Source organism: Grus americana, chromosome 6 (genome assembly GCF_028858705.1).
Source record: "Grus americana isolate bGruAme1 chromosome 6, bGruAme1.mat, whole genome shotgun sequence".
NCBI lineage: Eukaryota > Metazoa > Chordata > Aves > Gruiformes > Gruidae > Grus > Grus americana.
Window position 1 is genome coordinate 153,068 of NC_072857.1, and position 17,328 is coordinate 170,395.

General features: G+C 36.9%; 1 protein-coding gene across 20 annotated transcripts in view; it reads left to right on the forward strand.

Moving 5' to 3' along the window:
* BAZ2B (bromodomain adjacent to zinc finger domain 2B) overlaps positions 1-17,328 on the forward strand; it is a 158,142-nt gene that overhangs the window by 69,564 nt on the left and 71,250 nt on the right. For all 20 annotated transcript variants that reach the window (XM_054829077.1, XM_054829078.1, XM_054829076.1 and 17 more), the window contains one exon: positions 12,878-13,033. In XM_054829077.1, the coding sequence (XP_054685052.1) occupies positions 12,880-13,033 (154 nt within the window). In that variant the 5' untranslated portion in view covers positions 12,878-12,879. The remainder of the gene's footprint in view (positions 1-12,877; positions 13,034-17,328) is intronic.

Sequence of the window (17,328 nt, forward strand, 5' to 3'; positions counted from 1 at the left end):
AAACTAATCTTCGCTGGCATTGGAGAACTGAATGTACAATTTAGATGTTTGGCTTTTTGTCTTTTTGTTTAAATGTACAACAATATTAATGTTAGAACAATGAGACTGAAGTTTGGTGCTATTCTAAAACAAAACCAGGACCCAGTGCAAAGCCCGAGGCTGGTACAGGTACACATTCAAAAGATTTGCTCCTGAATGCTTTTCAGGAACTCTGACTTAGTATCCAAGAACTCATTTCTCATCAGAGTATGCTGGTGGTTTTAGTTTTGGCAATTTTTAAAGGAGTATCTTAAATTGTTAGGATAAAAAAATCTTTTAAAAAAAAATAGCAGCTAATGCAGACTCCAGACCATTTATTACGAAGGGGTTTGATTAACATCCTTAGCCCTTCTTAGTTGTTGGAGTACCTGAGGCATTGTGGTAGTCTGTAAGTGTAGGATTGCAGGGTAAAGGACTCCTTTTCTCTGCATGTTTATTCTTTGAAAGGTTTACAGGGGAGCATCTATGAACTAGTTCTGAGTTGGTTACTTTGACTCGTGGAGTTCATACACACAAACAGGTATCTGGATTTGTAGTTATTTCTTTCCAAAATTATCTTTCCTTTAGTTTATGCTTTTAAAGTTTAACTGTTTGGATTTACATTTTTTCTGCGCGCTCATTTTTTAATGACCTTTTTTCCCAACATGAAGAAAAATAATACCAAGTGGACAAAATATGTTTTGTAGTGAGTTTTTTGGAGAGTTTTTGTATATGCGTGTTAGAGCAGATACATCAGGTTTCACAAAGTTAGCCTTTGTTTTAGTGCATTCTATCGTTCTTTGGCAAAGATAGGCAAGGTTCAGTTATGGAAATACTAAGCAGCTTGTTTGGCACAAGCATGAATTTTAACACTCCTGAATTTTGATAACTCCCAGACAAACCTGTGGCAGCTTTTGCCGTCAAAGGTTCAGCAGGGCACTTCCTCTGTAAGCTTTTCTCAAGCTCTGTTGGTGCCTGTAATTGGAGCTACGCCTAGATTTTGAGCTTGAGGAGATGAAGTCTGGCTTTTGAACCATGGGAAGAGGTGTACAATACAATGGCTAAACTGGAACTAAGTTTCTGAGTGACAAAAAGTCAGCAGAAAAGCAGAAACTGTGCTTCTGACAGATTGAAAGTCAGATTTTGGAAAAGCACAAAAAAAGGCATTGACTTCAGCTGTCCCAGTTTCGAACTTCTTGGCCGCAATGTGTATTTCTCTTTTGTATTGTATTTCTCATTTAGTTCTGTTATTTGCTCTGAGACAGTTCTAACAGAGTTAAAATGCTTGAAGCTGCTATCTTGTGAAAATGCACTGCTATGTGTTCATTGGTAGGAGATGGAGAAATGTATTCTGAGATTGAAAAGATTTCTTGAGCTATGAAGCAGAATTTATTTACAATAAATACATACTTTGACAGAAAGATGTTGTATGTTTTAGGGGTTTTCCTTAGTACAAGGTGAGTTTTAACAGATATTTTGAACACTGAATATCCATTCAATTAATATAATGTTTTATTTGAGACCTGTTTTCATAAAATACGATGCTCATTAAGAATACAGAAATGGATTAGAAAATGGTAGATGAATTATACAGTGGTCAAGAATACCCAGCTGCTAAGCAACACTGATTTATCCTGTTTGTTGACTCTTTAATAATAAATGCCATTTCATAATACTAAAGAAAGTTCATGTTGAGAGCTACATACATAAACAGTTGCTTTCAGAGTATCTAATTATTAAGTTGATTTAGAAAACAGTATGCATAGATTGGTTTTCTGTCTTTAATCATGCTGATTTGGTGCTAATATGCAGTTGTTAAGAGAATTTATTTAAATATAGCTGAACTCGAAGTTTCTTATAAGTCTAGGATTTCTAAAAAATATTAGAAGAGACAGTATTTTTTGTTTCAGACTTGGATCTCATTCATGTTTAATCAAAATACTATACATGAGAATGTACTGGCCATTGGAGTGTGTGTCTGACGGTTTTTTTTTCTGGGTGACTTTTTTTTTCAGTCATAGAGCTGGCAATAGAAAACATTTTTTACAATACTAATTACAGTTATGAGGACAGTAATTTTTATGAAGTCTAAATGTAAAATACCAGTGTAATCATTTGAGAATAGGCTTTCAGAATTCTTTTACAAGAAATCTAAACTCACTTTCTTGAAGGTGGACTTACGTTATCCGTTATTTGAACTCCATTCATTTGAGCATACCAATGCAAAATTTGGATATTTTCTCTTGGCATTAATTTAAACTTTTTGTTTAGATAATAGACTGCTAGGTAATAGTCTGTTGTATACCTTGCACGCAACTTTATAAACACATTGAGACCAAGATGAGAATTAAAAAATTAAAGAACACTAGTTCAGCTCAGTATATCATTTATGGTAGCTAGCTACCTTAAATACTGCATTTAAAAACAAAACATGTTTCAGTCAAGTGTCAATAACATTTAGAATTATGTGTAAAGACTTCAGTGAGTCGATTCTGTGTTTATTTAAAAATAGTTTATTCTGCTAAGATAATCAGGTTTAATTAAAGTGCTTCGCTGAAAGAAGAGCAGTTCCTTTAACGTCCTAGTCCTTGGACAGCTGCTATTTTGCTGCATGAATATCAGATGAAATAGAGCTAAATGTTGGAATCTTTTATTTTTCCTTTTTTTCAAGCTGCTTATCTTGAAAAGTCAGATACAAAATAGCTACTAGTAATCTTTCCCAACTGTTTATGTGACAGTGCAAGAAACTGTCATTGCTTATTCCGGTTTGCTTCATCATGATAAATCAAACATACTTCTCTCTTACATTCTCAATGGTGGTGTTTACCAAACTAAAACCTGTTGACTGCAGGACACTCCTGTGTCATCAGTCTTGAAAAGACTTGTCAGAATTATCCCATGAATGAGTAGGTCACTTAAAAGTATGATACTGATTCTCATTTACCTTAATGAATAGGGACTTAGGTGGAAAGAGCATTTCTCACCTGGTTCTCACAGAATAAAGTGTATTCCAGCTTTCTTCACTGAGGGGAAAATATTTATCTTTGAGGAAAAATTAAGATGTAGGATGGAGAGGGAAGATAAACTTTTTTGTTAGACATGTATTTAGGTATGTAATTATTGGAGATGAAGGCAATTTCAGGACATGTTAGTGTCACAGGCACTTCAGTGAAATGACTCTATGTAAACTTTCCTGAACTTTTCTTGTTTTCAGTTGCTTCTGTTCTGTACACACAGATCATTGTTACAGTACTTGTAATTCAGTCCATAGACACATAAACCTCCAAGTGATTCTAGATGGTGTGTCTCCAGAGAGGAGTTGGAAAAGGCAAATCCAGTTCTTCGTGTACGTGGAGCTCTCTAGCACCTGAGTGATTCAGAGATTTCATGCAGATTGGGAAAAAAGCTGGTGTCAAAAATTGGCTGGATCACAGTGACTTCAAAGCAGCACTAGTTCAGTAACAGGTACACATCTTAATCTAATATATGACCCTGTTAAAACTGTCTTGCTTCGCTGGGGAAAAAGTTTTTGGTGCGTTTGCCATTCAAACAACTGAGCTGGTTTTTCCACAGCTGACCTGCTGTATGCTACGGAATACGAACACCTCGGGAGCCTCTGTTGGCGTAACCAACGAGACAAGGCATTTACCGCAAGGCAGCGTTCTTCCCTTTGTTCTTTATTCTTACTGGACCATGATTTTATTGGATACTCGAAGGTGGAGGGAAGACAGTAACTGAGGCCTTCGGTTAGCTGTTTACACAGTTAAAGTACAAAAAGACTAATTAAAGCAGTTCTTAGCAGCAAGTCCCGAGTGTTTAATCAGGTGAGGCCCAGGAACTTTCTCACCTGGAGTGGCCAGTGTAGGATAGCTGCCTTTTACTGTTAGAATGTCAGATGACTTTAGAGCAATGATGGTGAGAATTTGAGACGGATAAATAAAAAGTCACAGTTTTTATTTCACACTCCTGATTTTAATGGATTTGTCTGCCACAAAGGTGTTGAGACACTGCTTTCCTCTTCCTTCCTATTAAAGTGCAGTCAAAATAATTCTTTGTATCAGTGGTGTTATTTCGGCACTCAAGTTTTGCTGCTTTAAAGACCTGCTCGAGAAGTCTATTGAAAGAGATTCTGCTGTTGCACTTCACTCGTCGTTCTGGTACCTTAATTTCTAAAGTGACACTCTTTGTTGTCCCTTCTTGGTAGGTGAGGAAAAGTGTAATAATATAAATGTGCCTTCATGCTTTTGTTAGTTCTAAATGCATTTCCTCACGTCTGTGAAATAACTAGTTATTTGTGTATAAGTAGTGCATAGTTGAATGAAAAGATTAGTTTGATAGATATCAGCAAGTAAAAAATTTGGATGCATAATAACTGGTAAGCAAAATGTTACAGAGTGTATCACTGGGTAATTATACGCAGGATTACTTGTTTCAGATATAACATAGAGTTTTAGATAAGAGCAGGGAAGATAACCAAGTGATCCTGAGGAAAAGAATCTTAAAAGGTCCTGTTATTTAGCTTAGAGAGGCAAATAGGAGAGCAGGATACAGATAACCACAGAAGTAGGTGGTGGTGCTTACTCTTAGTCACAGAATGCTAGACTAGGTAGTTGCCAAATACCATATTACTCACTAGTCCTGTTTCTCTTAATAATGTTTGGAGACTTGGGGGCCTGATGTTCATAGCTTTGGGAGCCTTAGCACAGGATTAGGTTTGTAAGACAGTAGAGCAAAAATGTAATTCTTTTGAGTCCTTAAACATAAATTATGCTACCATGTCAAGGAATGCATTGTAAGGGCCCCCCAACTCCCCCCTCGTCTGAGTTACTTTCTTGAGATTTCCTGCGGCAAGCCTATTTACACACATATTTATGGATTTAATGCAGAGTTCTCTTGATTGTAAGCTGCAGTGAAACAGGTGTATCGATAAAGTATTGCCAACAAGGAAGCAATGCAGTGTCTTTTTAGCTCAGTGTTAAGAATTACCTCATTATCAAATGGATAAATTGGGCATAAATCTATTGTGTAGTTCAAAATTAGAGGAAATGGAACATTTAACACCTTATTTTTGAGTACATACAACAAAAAGGAATAAAAATGGGCTTTCAAATACCTGAAATATTGCAAATAATCTTTATACTTCTTCATCTTAACATTCTGATTATTTTTGCAGCTATCCTTAGAAACTGAGTTTTAGTTTGATAGAGCCAAATAGTAGTTTCTGTAAGAAGCATGCTAGTGAAGTTGCTCATTTGTAATTTATTTTCTGTACTCCTTCAACACTTACTGATTTTCAGACTACTCTTGGCATAGGATTTCTAATGGGGATTCCTATTAGCCATTTCAGAGCTACTCTAAGACAGAATTTTTGCTGCATATTGAGTATCAGTACACAAAGATTGAGTAATACTTTATGATTTTAAAAATTACAGAGGTAGTTATAGATACACAGTTTGCTCAGTGCCCTCGCAAATTCAAGTAATAGTACAAAATGCTATCACTCTTGCTTCTGTAGAACAAGATGTAGTAGTACTAGAATCTAGTGCAGAAGAACCAAGTATCAAAGTCTTATAATCAGGATATGAAAAAATAGTTATGTGAAGAATGAAAGATGGGCTTTTTACACAGAAAACAGAAACATGTTTTTAATCTACTTAAGCTGAACACTCATGCACAAAAATATAATCCTTAAAAACTGATATTCATCCCAAGTCAGTATAAAATATTGCAGTGATTAATTTTTTTCTTGGCACAGAAAGGTTTGTGAAACATCAGTTCTGAAATAATGAAACATTTGTTTCAGTTTGATGACAGAATCTGGCAGAATTGCCTCTTTTGGGCACTTATCAAACTGATGCCAGAGAATCCTTGCATATGAATGTTCTTCAGATACTATTATTTCAGCTTCTGCAGTCATGAGAGAGTCCAGACTCTACATCAATTTTAGGTAATGCCAATACTTACTTGCTGTTTAGAATCTGCTTAGAAGTGTTGGAATACAGACATGTAGTGCTATCAGCCCCACTCCATGAGCTATGTCTCCATAAGCCTTAATGTTGCCTCCACAGAATTGTGCTGTACCATTGTCACCCTGCTATCTAAAGCATGAGTGTTCATCTTCTTGAGCTGGACAAATTGCACAGCTTTTCCACTGGCAAAAGTAGATCATGGGGAATCAGAATGCTTTGGGTTGGAAGGGACCTTAAAGATCATCTAGTTCCAACCCCCCTGCTATGGGCAGGGACACCCTCCACTAGCCCAGGTTGCCCAAAGCCCCATCCAACCTGGCCTTGAACACTTCCAGGGATGGGGCCTCCACAACCTCTCTGGGCAACCTGTGCCAGTGCCTCACCACCCCACAGGGAAGAATTTCTTCCTGATATCTAAACTAAATCTACTCTCCTTCAGTTTGAAACCATTACATGTTGTCCTATCACTACATGCCTCTTGTAGACAGTTCCTCTCCATCTTTCTTGTAGGCCCCTTTAGGTACTGGAAGGTGCTCTAAGGTCTCACTGGAGCCTTTGCTTCTCCAGGCTGAACTCACCTCTGGCCTCCCCTTGGACATCGAGCTGTTGACTGCAACTCTTTTGAGTGCAACTGTCCAGCCAATTCCTTGCCCACTGAGTGGTCTATCCGTCAGATCCATGTCTCTCCAATTTAGAGACAAGGATATCATGCAGGACAGTGTCAGATGCTTTGCACAAGTCCAGTAGATGACATCAGTTGCACTTCCCTTATCCACCAACACTGTAACCTCGTCGTAGAAGGCCACCAAATTTGTCAGGCACCATTTGCCCTTAGTGAAGCCATGCTGGCTGTCACCAATCACCTCCTTATTTTCCACATGCCTGAGAATAGTTTCCAGGAGGATCTGCTCCATGATTTTGCCGGGCACAGAGGTGAGAGGCGGACCAGCCTGTAGTTCCCTGGTTCTTCCTTTTTTCCCTTCTTGAAAATGGGGGTTATGTTTCCCCTTTTCCACTCAGTGGGAACTTCACCAGACTGCACAACTTCTCAAGTATGATGGAGAGTGGCTTAGCAACTTCATCCACCAGTTCCCTCAGAACCCATGAATGCATCTCATCAGGTCCCTTGGACTTCTGCACCTTCAGGCTCCTTAAATGGTCTCAAACCTGATCCTTTCCTACAGCGTGTATGTACGATGTGTGAATGCAGAAGTATTTAAAGTGATGTCTATTTCTAACTAAAAATAACACAATTACTTGTAAAATAGGAGAAAATAAGATTTGGAGTTGCAATTTAATTTGCATGTATCATTTAATAATGAGTTTATCTTGTCAGATGGAGTCAAAAGAGATGCATTTTTTTAAATGTTGTATTTTATCCCGAGTCTTACTCAAATGGCCATTACGTGTTCCCAAATAGTAGAATGGCAAGTGTTGCCTTCTCTGTTTCCATTTTTGCCAGGCGGTTCCTGACTCAGTTATGCCGATCTTAAGACTCGGATCTGCTTTTAAGTGGCTTTTAGTAAGTCACCTTATGTGGGTAAAGACTGTTAAACATTTGTGGAATCGTGATGTGGTATATTTGTGAATTTCTGAGTATTTTCACTGTTGCGGATTGTGATGCAATACACAGTGAGTTGTTACACCACTGATTGCACCTGGCCTGGTGTTAGAAAGGGGGGAGCTATGAAGGGTTTAGAGCATAATGCAGGAATGTACTGTGTGCCTCGCACAGTGTCTCTTACAGTAATATATTAAGGTTATTTGTGGATATAAGTGTCCTTGTAGTTGGTATGTTAGGTATGAAACACAAGTCAATCTTGCTGTTGATTTACTAAAAAAAGTTTTACGGTGGTGGTTGATTTGCTATAGAAAGTTTTATTGTGGTGGCTTTTTTCCCTAGAGAATATTACGTAAAGTGCTTAGAGTAAATTATTGAAAGCGACATAATTACAGTGGAGTTGTGCAAAACTTGGGATATTTAGCACTTAACGTGGCCTTTAAGGCTTGTACAGTATTTGAGACATGTAAAGTGAATCTCATTAATTATATTGACACTTTTATTTGAGTTCAGAAATATCAGATGTCTAAAGCATAGTAGTAGACTGTGTGTTGGAAGATCTATGACCAGACGCTGTCGCTAGAGCAGGGAGCGTCACTGGGAGCCTCCTGTGTCTGTCCATAGCTTGTCTGTAATGAGCTGCACCCATTCCTGTGGGTGCTACACTTCCTTCTCTCTGAGGTTTTGGTCAGGGCACTGGTTTGTTCTGTGTATTTTTTTGCACACCACTGCTTTTATACCCACTCCTCCTTGGTTCCGTGGCCTTTGTGACATTGCATTGCGGAACCCATGGGTGCCACTTGGCCTGCTGGGTCACCCACCGCCACCCTGACCAGCACCCATGTTCTGCATTTACCTTCTGTGCTCTGACCTTTCTGGGCTCTGCCCCGCTTCGAAGGAGAAGAGTTAGATGTTAAATTGTACTTCATAAAAGGAAACAGCATTTCAGATTTGCGACGAACTATACTGTTCTGGACGGTCTGTTCTGAGAGACCCTGATGTGCTTCCCTTCAGCAGCTGTAAGATCGTCAGCATTAGAGCACTCGTATTGACTCAAGAAATAGTCACAGACTGGCAATATTATGATACAATATGATTAAATACCTTGTTGTAAGGCAAGAGAACACCAAATGTTGTGGGACTTTTCTGCAGTTGACTGTCAAGTAGTGTTACAAATTTCACTCGGTCATTGAAGAAGACTGAAGTATATTTTTACCTCTGCACTTTCAACTTCTGTTTCACTGTGTTAGAGGTAGTAATTGAAATAATGAAGCAATACATGGAGTGTAGAGGTTAAACTGGAAGTTGGAGGTAAGTCTACTGTTTTTTCAAGACCCACTTTGTAGTATTCATGCATCCCAACTAACGTTGATAGGATACTATTCTATCCATGATAATACCCCATGAAGGGAGTTATTTGTTAATACCTGTTTAAGAGTAAGAATATATTTTTCTACATTAGTATACATTTCAGCAAAGGTTTTGATCATAGAATTGGTAGGTAATTAAATTTAAAGAAATTTTGCCTTCTAATGTGAAAATGATTTGATTGTTGTTTCCTCTAGTAAACCTTCACCTATTTTCAGTGTTATTATTTTTATTAAACATTAGGATTCCCCCCCCCCCCCAAAAAAAAAAAAAGAGACAACATTTTCCTTGTGTAAAGCTACACATACATCCCTTCTCCATTCCTTTTTAATGAGATACTGCTTTCTATTTTCATTGGGGTTAAGTTGCATTCATGATTATTGTTCACTATGGAAAATTCTGGGAAAATAATGAGTTTGGGGCAAAGCATTGAGAGGAACTGACACAAATCACTACACCTGGAAAATAAAAAAATGGGAGTTTTTTGTTTCAAGTTTTACTCACTCAGTTTCTCTTTTACAAATATGAGAGTTTAAAAAGCAGTCATGAAAGTTCATCATAAGTTTTGACTGGCAAAATACACTAAAAATGGAACAAATGTCTAATTTATACTTGAGGTTAAGAAGAATATGGATCTGCTGTAACTGGTATGGACTTTTTTAGTCACAGAACGCATTAGGTCTACAGTGTAATTATTGCTGATCCTGACTAATGACTGTTTCGGGGATTATCTCTTTTGGAGTCAGCCATCTGCTGTAGTTAGAGTAATTAACTAAACATAATTAAGGGTTGACTTAGTTTGAAAGCAAAAGTATGTATGTCTCCAGGAAAAGAGTATAATTTCTTCAGTTCAAAATCATTCAGAAATACCACTATTCCAGTTTTCTATTAATGACTTTAAACAAGCAGCTGAAATAAAGGTTGAAAATGCAACCCCCCCCGAAGAATACCCCTCAACCTCCCACAAATCGAAACAAAAAGTGCGGGGGGGGGGGGAAGCCTTAAAAGGACAGTTTATTATTATTCTCCCAGTTTATATTTGATGCTGTATTACCAATTCAAACAGATGGCTTACATTGGTTAAAAGCATGCAGCAACAGTATAGCTAAATTTACATTTCTGTATTAAAAAAAAAATTATTGATTTACCAAGGATATCTTCCCATTTATGACACAAACATGGATTGCTTATAGTTGGTTCTCAACTGTGCTTATTTATAAAATACGTTAGATGGTAAAGACTTATTTTAATGCTGTATTATTACACACAAGATGACAGCAATTTTTTTTTAGAATTTGGAGAGCTCTGGGATGTTTTTGTCAGGAAACATAAGTAAAATACAAGGTTTCAATCCTGAGTTTTGAATGCAGTGCATTAAAGCTTAGAAATACCTTCCCTTATATACGTGATTACTATAATAATACCATTATGATGTGTTGCTGATTTCCCTTATGCCGTCCGTATATACAGTAAATTAACTGTAGCCATACTTACAACAGTGAATACCAGAATACAGCAAAACCATACGTTTTTGTACAAGGACTGCCTTTTGGCTTCACCTAAGTTCAGTCATTCATAGTGCCTAAAAATGTACTTTGTTATATTAATTTATGTCTATTTATTGATCTCTGTATACTAAAGATAGTAAAGTTTTTGTAGCGTGACATAATGCATGTGTTTGCAAATGCTACAGACTTAATCTTAGGTACACGAAAAGGATTTCTATTAATTATTATCCTTAGGAATAATTACAAAATTTAATCGACATAATAGAGCATTTAAAGACTACAGTGTATACAGTGTTTTTCAGTGGTCTGCTTCCACTGAGTAGTGGTCTAGATGAGTTATATTCACAGATTACTAAAAATCAATGAGGTATTCCTTAACTGTGGATAGAAAATGTTTAACTGGAGAAAAGCATGTATTTAGGAGTCTCGAATTAAAAATTTCACATGTTTAATAATATTTAGCCTTTATAAAGTCTCTGAAGGAAATAGTTTTTTGTGATTTCTACTATCGTTCTGAAGGAAAAGGCCATGGTCCTCATATTCAATATGGCAGCAGGTACTTTTTGAACCATATCAGTGTAAGTAGTTAATTTTTCTGTGTTTGCAGAAAAAAAATATTATTCTGCATACGTGAAAATTATGTGTGATAAATTGGGTTGTAAAGAGTAAAAGCAATGGAGTCTTTTGATGCTGTTCTCTGCAGAGTGGGTGGTTGCAGTTTGTGTAAAAGGTAGGCAGTTCTATATGATATGCTATAGTTCCCTTGTTCGCGGAATTTTCACTTTGGGAAAGTAATATCTTCTGTTCTGCTAGCTAGGAAAGTCTAGAGACTTCATCTGGTACGTAGAAGTTGCCACATACAACAATTATTAGTGATAAGGAATTAATGATAAAACGGGCACAGCGTAGCTTCCGGATATTTTGTGTGTTTCTCCGTGACTTTTGCTTTTGTATTTCCTTTGGCTTTTTAAGATTAATTTTTACTGACTGGGAGGAACCAAGTATATACTGGATCTTTCTGGAGAAGCAGGTAACAGCTTGTATGCTGGCTTTCCAAATGAGTAATTGGGAGGTCACGGTTTGACATAACTTTGGCTCAGAAGTGCTGTTTAGCACATCAGCTTTCTAAATTGAGTAAAATAAAATCTGGGAAAGTGTGTGTCTCTTGTGTACTTGGCATTCTGTTTTACAAAGACTGGGAGTGAGATTTTGTAGCAGTTGTTTGACTTAGGCTTAGTACTAGGCCTGCTGGAGTTTCCAGTGACAGGCCTGAGAAAGGGTGTTGCTTCTGTAGCTGAAGGAGACTCCAGCACAGGAACCGGTTTCTCCAGAGTTTCCTTTTAGGAGTTAACTGTGTGTAGTCTCGTTGCCTTTGTAATAATAAAGAGACTCTGGAAAGATTTCTTCCCCACCTTATTTGTACTCTGGTCCTGACTCACCATCAACTGCAATTTGGCAGATTGAATCAGGTAGTCTTTTGATTCTGCTACCACTATGCTTAGACATCATTTGCTTGGCTGCAAGTCTTAAGTATTTGAGAAACTATTTCCCAACAAGTAGTATTTTTAATAATAATTTTACTGTGTGTTTTTCTTAAAATGCACATGCTCGTTCAGTGAAATAAGTCTGATAACTTTTAATTTAGGCAATTCATGCATGGCACAAATAAAAATGCCTTATTTTATATCAAAAGCTCACCAGGAAAACAAAAAGCTAGTAACTTAAAGGAGTTTTTATATTTTTACTATCTCACCATAATTGCTGGGTCCTTCACTAAATTAAGAAACTAGATACAGGCTTTTTGGCAGGCATTACAGGTTCTTTAAAGGAGGGGTCTGTCAGGGAGCAGCAGGAGGAGGGCTGCTCTGCAAGGAGGGACAAGCTGGCAGCCATTAATGGCACCGCAGCGTTTTTCCCGACTGTGGCACAGTCCCGCAGTACCTGAGCGCTGTGCTGGTCACAGGGTCCAGACAAAACAGAGAGATCTGTCAGCCCAGTGTCCATCCGGTAGTCTGGTCAGGAGTAGCAGAAGATAGGAGCTGATGCAGGCCTGGAGGGAAGCTGTAACAAGAGACATGGGATCCAGCCAGCAGGCATGGGCACAGATGAGGCTGCAGAGATGCGACCTAACTCAGGCAAGGGCTGAAAGCGCCAGCCTGGGCTGAAATGGAGCTCCTGAGCAGAGGGCGTGCGTGGTGGTACCAGGTGAGGCTGGTTGGCATTCAAGTTGAAACGTGATGTAGCTACCTAATTCCCTTGCTGCTGCAGTTTTGCTGGATTCCCCTGATGACTGACTGCTCTTCATGTGATACACTTCTCATGTGAAGGTCTCATAGGAACTGCTCAAGAATCAAGTGCAGATCCTGAGACGTGGTCAGCACAGACACTCCTGTAGTCCCCTTGTGATTGCATTTCCTGCCATAGAAGACAGACTTTTATCTTCTCTCTTATAGATATGGAGTCTGGAGAGCGGTTAACGTCATCATCAGTCTCTTCTACTGCAGCTGCTTCGACTCCAGCATCTTCTACTCCGTCTGTAGCTTCAGCAGTATCGAAAGGTGGCCTTTCCACTGGAGCTGCATCACTGAGTTCCACAATCAACACATGCGGTAAAAATGACTCAATTATATATTGCAATGTGATTTTAGTGTTTGTCACGCTTGTAATTATTATTACAAGTCAAATATAGTGAGGTTGCGCAGATGCATTGAAGAAAAATGTTTGGGTTTGTTTTTGCTAAGCAACGTTCACATGAATTCGCATATCCCATGAATACATTTTACATAGTATTTGTTTATTGAAGGAATGAAATGAATTTAAAATTGCCTGTTCCAAACGTGAAAGAAATTTTTGTTTGCAAAGCTGCCTTGGAAGTGAGGATCAAATTAAGGATTGATCCGGCAAACTCAATGCCACTTTCAGATTAAGATCGACTTCTTGAATATACATCGTTCTCAGCATTCAAGCCCAACCCTTACTGTATTTTTATATCTGGAGGAATAGTTTCTTCTACTGGAACTTGAGATTGAACCAGTGGATTTCAAAATGTCATAGTCTTAGGTAGTCTTGATTAGAGTGAAACATCTTGGCTTGAATCAGAAACTTAAATAGAAGATTTCTCCATGCAGGAATCTCATTTTTGTGAATGAAACTCATATTTCAACTGAATGACGCATATGTCATCGACAGAACAAAAAATGGTAAATAACTCTTCCCTGCTGTTTCTTTCTTCACTTTGGAGAACAGATCATATACATTCTTTTTGTTAGTTTGAGTACTACTGATTCTTATAGGTTATACAGTAAATAGGAAGTTTTTAATCTTAAATTTATGATAATCCACTACTTTGAGAACAAACTTGGTTCTTGCAGCAGAGTGAGCAAGCATGTATTCTCCAAACTGAAAAACTCTTCTGCCCTGATACTATAGAACCAGTAGATTTTGAGTGCCCTACTACTACCGCCTGTGTTTGTTCATTTGCAGCTTCCTGGGGAAGAAAAATAGAAACGAGAATGTCTGCGTACTTAGAATTATGTCTCAACTATTTATTTTAATTAGTCTAAAATCATCCAGAGAAGTTCTGAACTAAAACTGATCCAGAACAAATAACAACATTTTATTTTTCAGTACCCTGCTACAAATTCAACTCCAAAAGACTCTTGTGTCTATGTTCATTAGCCCATGCCATCTGAAATGGTTCTCTGTGGTGGTTCCCAGAATGTAGTAGGAGTTCATTTAAGTATGGCAATAAATGTACAGTCCCAAACTGAGGATTTATGTGACTCATTTACCTCTCCTTGCTGCCTTTGCTTTGTAGATATTACAGCATGTAATTTTGTGTGTGTGTGTATATATATTTGGCCTATGAAAATGCAGTAAGACTAAAGCAGATCAATAATGTAATAAAGGTACTAAACTGTCAGTTTCTTTCTTCGTTAGAAAATCTAGGAAGCCCTTTTCTTAAGTAGTTCTAAACATTATATTCTCAACTTTTATTTTAAAAAAAAAAAGTTTCATTTCTGTCTGATAGCTAATAGTTATAAAGACTAATAGTAATTCCCAGTATTCACGGGTTGTTTCCTTTTTAGATTTTTTTTTTTTTTTTTTTAAATGATCAGATCCGTTGCCTGGCTGCATCTGATCTTTTAGGAGAGTATATATTTTCTCAAGGACACTTTGTATTCCTAAAAATAAGCCGGAATGTAGTTTACTATCAGTACTGTCCCATCAGTTTTATTCATGAGTATATCCGTTTCTCTACCTGACACAGTACACTATGGTTACTGTTGCGTCCACTCTGAAAAGGTGTGCGCTGTCCTAGAGAAACTTCACAGAAGTATTTATGCTGTCAACCAGCCAAAGACTGTTTTGCCATGAATGAACTATGGCTGGAGTGGCATTTTCATTGAGTCAAAACTTTGTTGAATTTGCAAGATATTCTGTAGTCAAGATAGACTAGTATTCTAGCCTGTTCCTAAACTGAGATGTTACTCACTTTTGTGATATTAAAAAAAAAAAGAAAAGGTCTGTCAATCTTAATCTGATAATTAAATTATCTTCACATTTAAAAATGCTTTTCTGTAGCGTCTAGTAAAATAGGCATCTCAGTCTATACATTAGATTAGAAAGGTTCTTTTTATTCCAATTCATCTATTTATTTCTTTGCAGCAATCAATAGTCTATTAAGTAGGTCCCCACGATGTATGGTGAGTTAGGACTGGGAGTTTTTATGCTTTGCCAGGGACATTACACTACAAATAAATTATTTTGGCATTTTCCTAGGTCAAATAGACAAAGCACCTATGTGGAACCATTATGGAATGTATCACATACTGTTAGTTTAATTGGTTAATACAGCTCTAGTTCCTGAGTAATAAAGCATTCCAATCAAGTGAACAGATACTTTACTTGCTTTTTTCTTATTCACCCATTGCTGAAAATAAGATGATGCATTGAAAAAAAAAATATCTCTGGAAAGAGGTGTAAATTCATCCTCATGAGAATGTTAGCAACTTTGGAAGAATATAAATCAACAACTCATTTTCTCACATGAGTAAATGATATCGTAATTCAGTGTTTTGTGTTTGAGGGCCAATAATACCAGCGTGAGAAACTGTTCAAAGCTGAGCAATCAAGTCTTACTGTTTTGATAATATCAGACCTGAAGGGTTCTTTATTTTTAATTTTCCAAAAAAGGAAGTTCACTTTTAATAAAATTAATTAAAAAAAAAAAAAATCTTTTTTCCAAGCCAGAAGGAAGTTCACTTTTTATAAAACGAAAATTAAACAAACAAACAAATTTTTTTCCAAACCAGAAGCTACTTCTATCAAAGCAAAAATCTTCAGTCTTTTTGGAGTCCACTATTTCTCATTAAATGAGACCCAGAAGAATTTTAAAATTGTGGGCATAAATGTGCAAAGTCACAGGATTGTTTTAATTGGAAAAGTCTGTAATTTTCCACTTCATTTTCTGATTTATAGTAACAAAGATTTTTTTTTTAACACCAGCTTTTTTTTGTGTGCGTGTCTCAGTCTTTATATAAAAATGACATTGTGGGTCCTAAAATAAATATTGAGAAAGAACAGATTTAGTGCCTAAATGGTAAAACTGTATAAATAAATTTCTTCTGTGGTGTTTTTTATAGTGCTTGGTTTTGTCAAAATTTTTATCTGAGGCTTGTAGGTATTTATTGACTTCTGGAGTTATTAAGGATTCTGAATGCTAAGAGGCAATAGCAAAATTGAAATAGATATGTAAAAACAAAGTGGTGATTTACAGTTTGTGAAATGTACAACAGTTTCAACGGTTGAGGGAGAATGTGATGGTAATAGTTAAAGTGACACAGATGCATCAAGGGTGCTTACAAGGATGTGAACAATAGTGGAGTACAATTGCCAGTTCTGATAGTAACAGGGTACCCATGGTGTTATAAAATCTACATCACAAGTTCTCACTTTTTGGAAATCAATGTTAAGATAGTCAGTATATCTTAATTTTAATGTCTTATATATATATCATTAACAAGCAGTCTCTAATTTCATTATTATCAATAATTCTTCAAACATGATACCAGCCTCATGTAGACTTCCTGCTTCATATTATTGCCTTTATAGGCCAGAAGCTGACTTCTTTCTCAGTGTTCAGACTGCACAGTGCAGTGGGGTCCAGGCAGTGGCTAAACTGTTTTTTAGGGACAAGATTGTGAAAACAATATGCCAGATGGGGGGGGGAATAAAAAAAATAAATCTATTTTTCAAAGTTATTGAAGAACGTAAAAGAAAAATACAGAGGAAAAAAGGAAGTGGGGGGGAGAAAGTACTTTAATAGGCATAATCCAAGTACTTCCATGTTTTAAAATTCTGTCTCATCTAATATTTGTTATAAGGACTATACAGATGAGTGAACAATTTTGAGTATTGTTTGGACATGGAATTTTACCTTTATTTGTAAGGAACAGACTTAGTAGATAACAGCATTGAAAGAAGAGCAATCCATTGCTTTTTGGATTTTAGAGATTAAAGGAAACCACTGTATTCAAGCACCTAAATAATTTAAATTAAAACCACATCAAGCAGCTATTAGTTCTTATATTAAAGCAGGCCTCATTGAGAGTTGCCATTATGATTCTAGGTGATTGATACTTCTACAAATATGGCTTAGTAGGTCAGTGGTCTGTGTATGTTCCTTGTATTCTTTCTCCTCAAAGTTAATCATCTGCAGTGTTTGTGCCTAAATTATGTATTGGCTTTCTCAGTAGAGTGCAGTTTTGTCAATGCCTTTTGAAAATTTCCTCTTTTAGAAAATTAGTCCAAGACTAGCTTCTTTTAACCTATGATTTATGAAGGAAAGTTAGAGTCCTTGCAATTGTGTTCATGTTTGTTACCTGTGTACTTAATTCTGTGA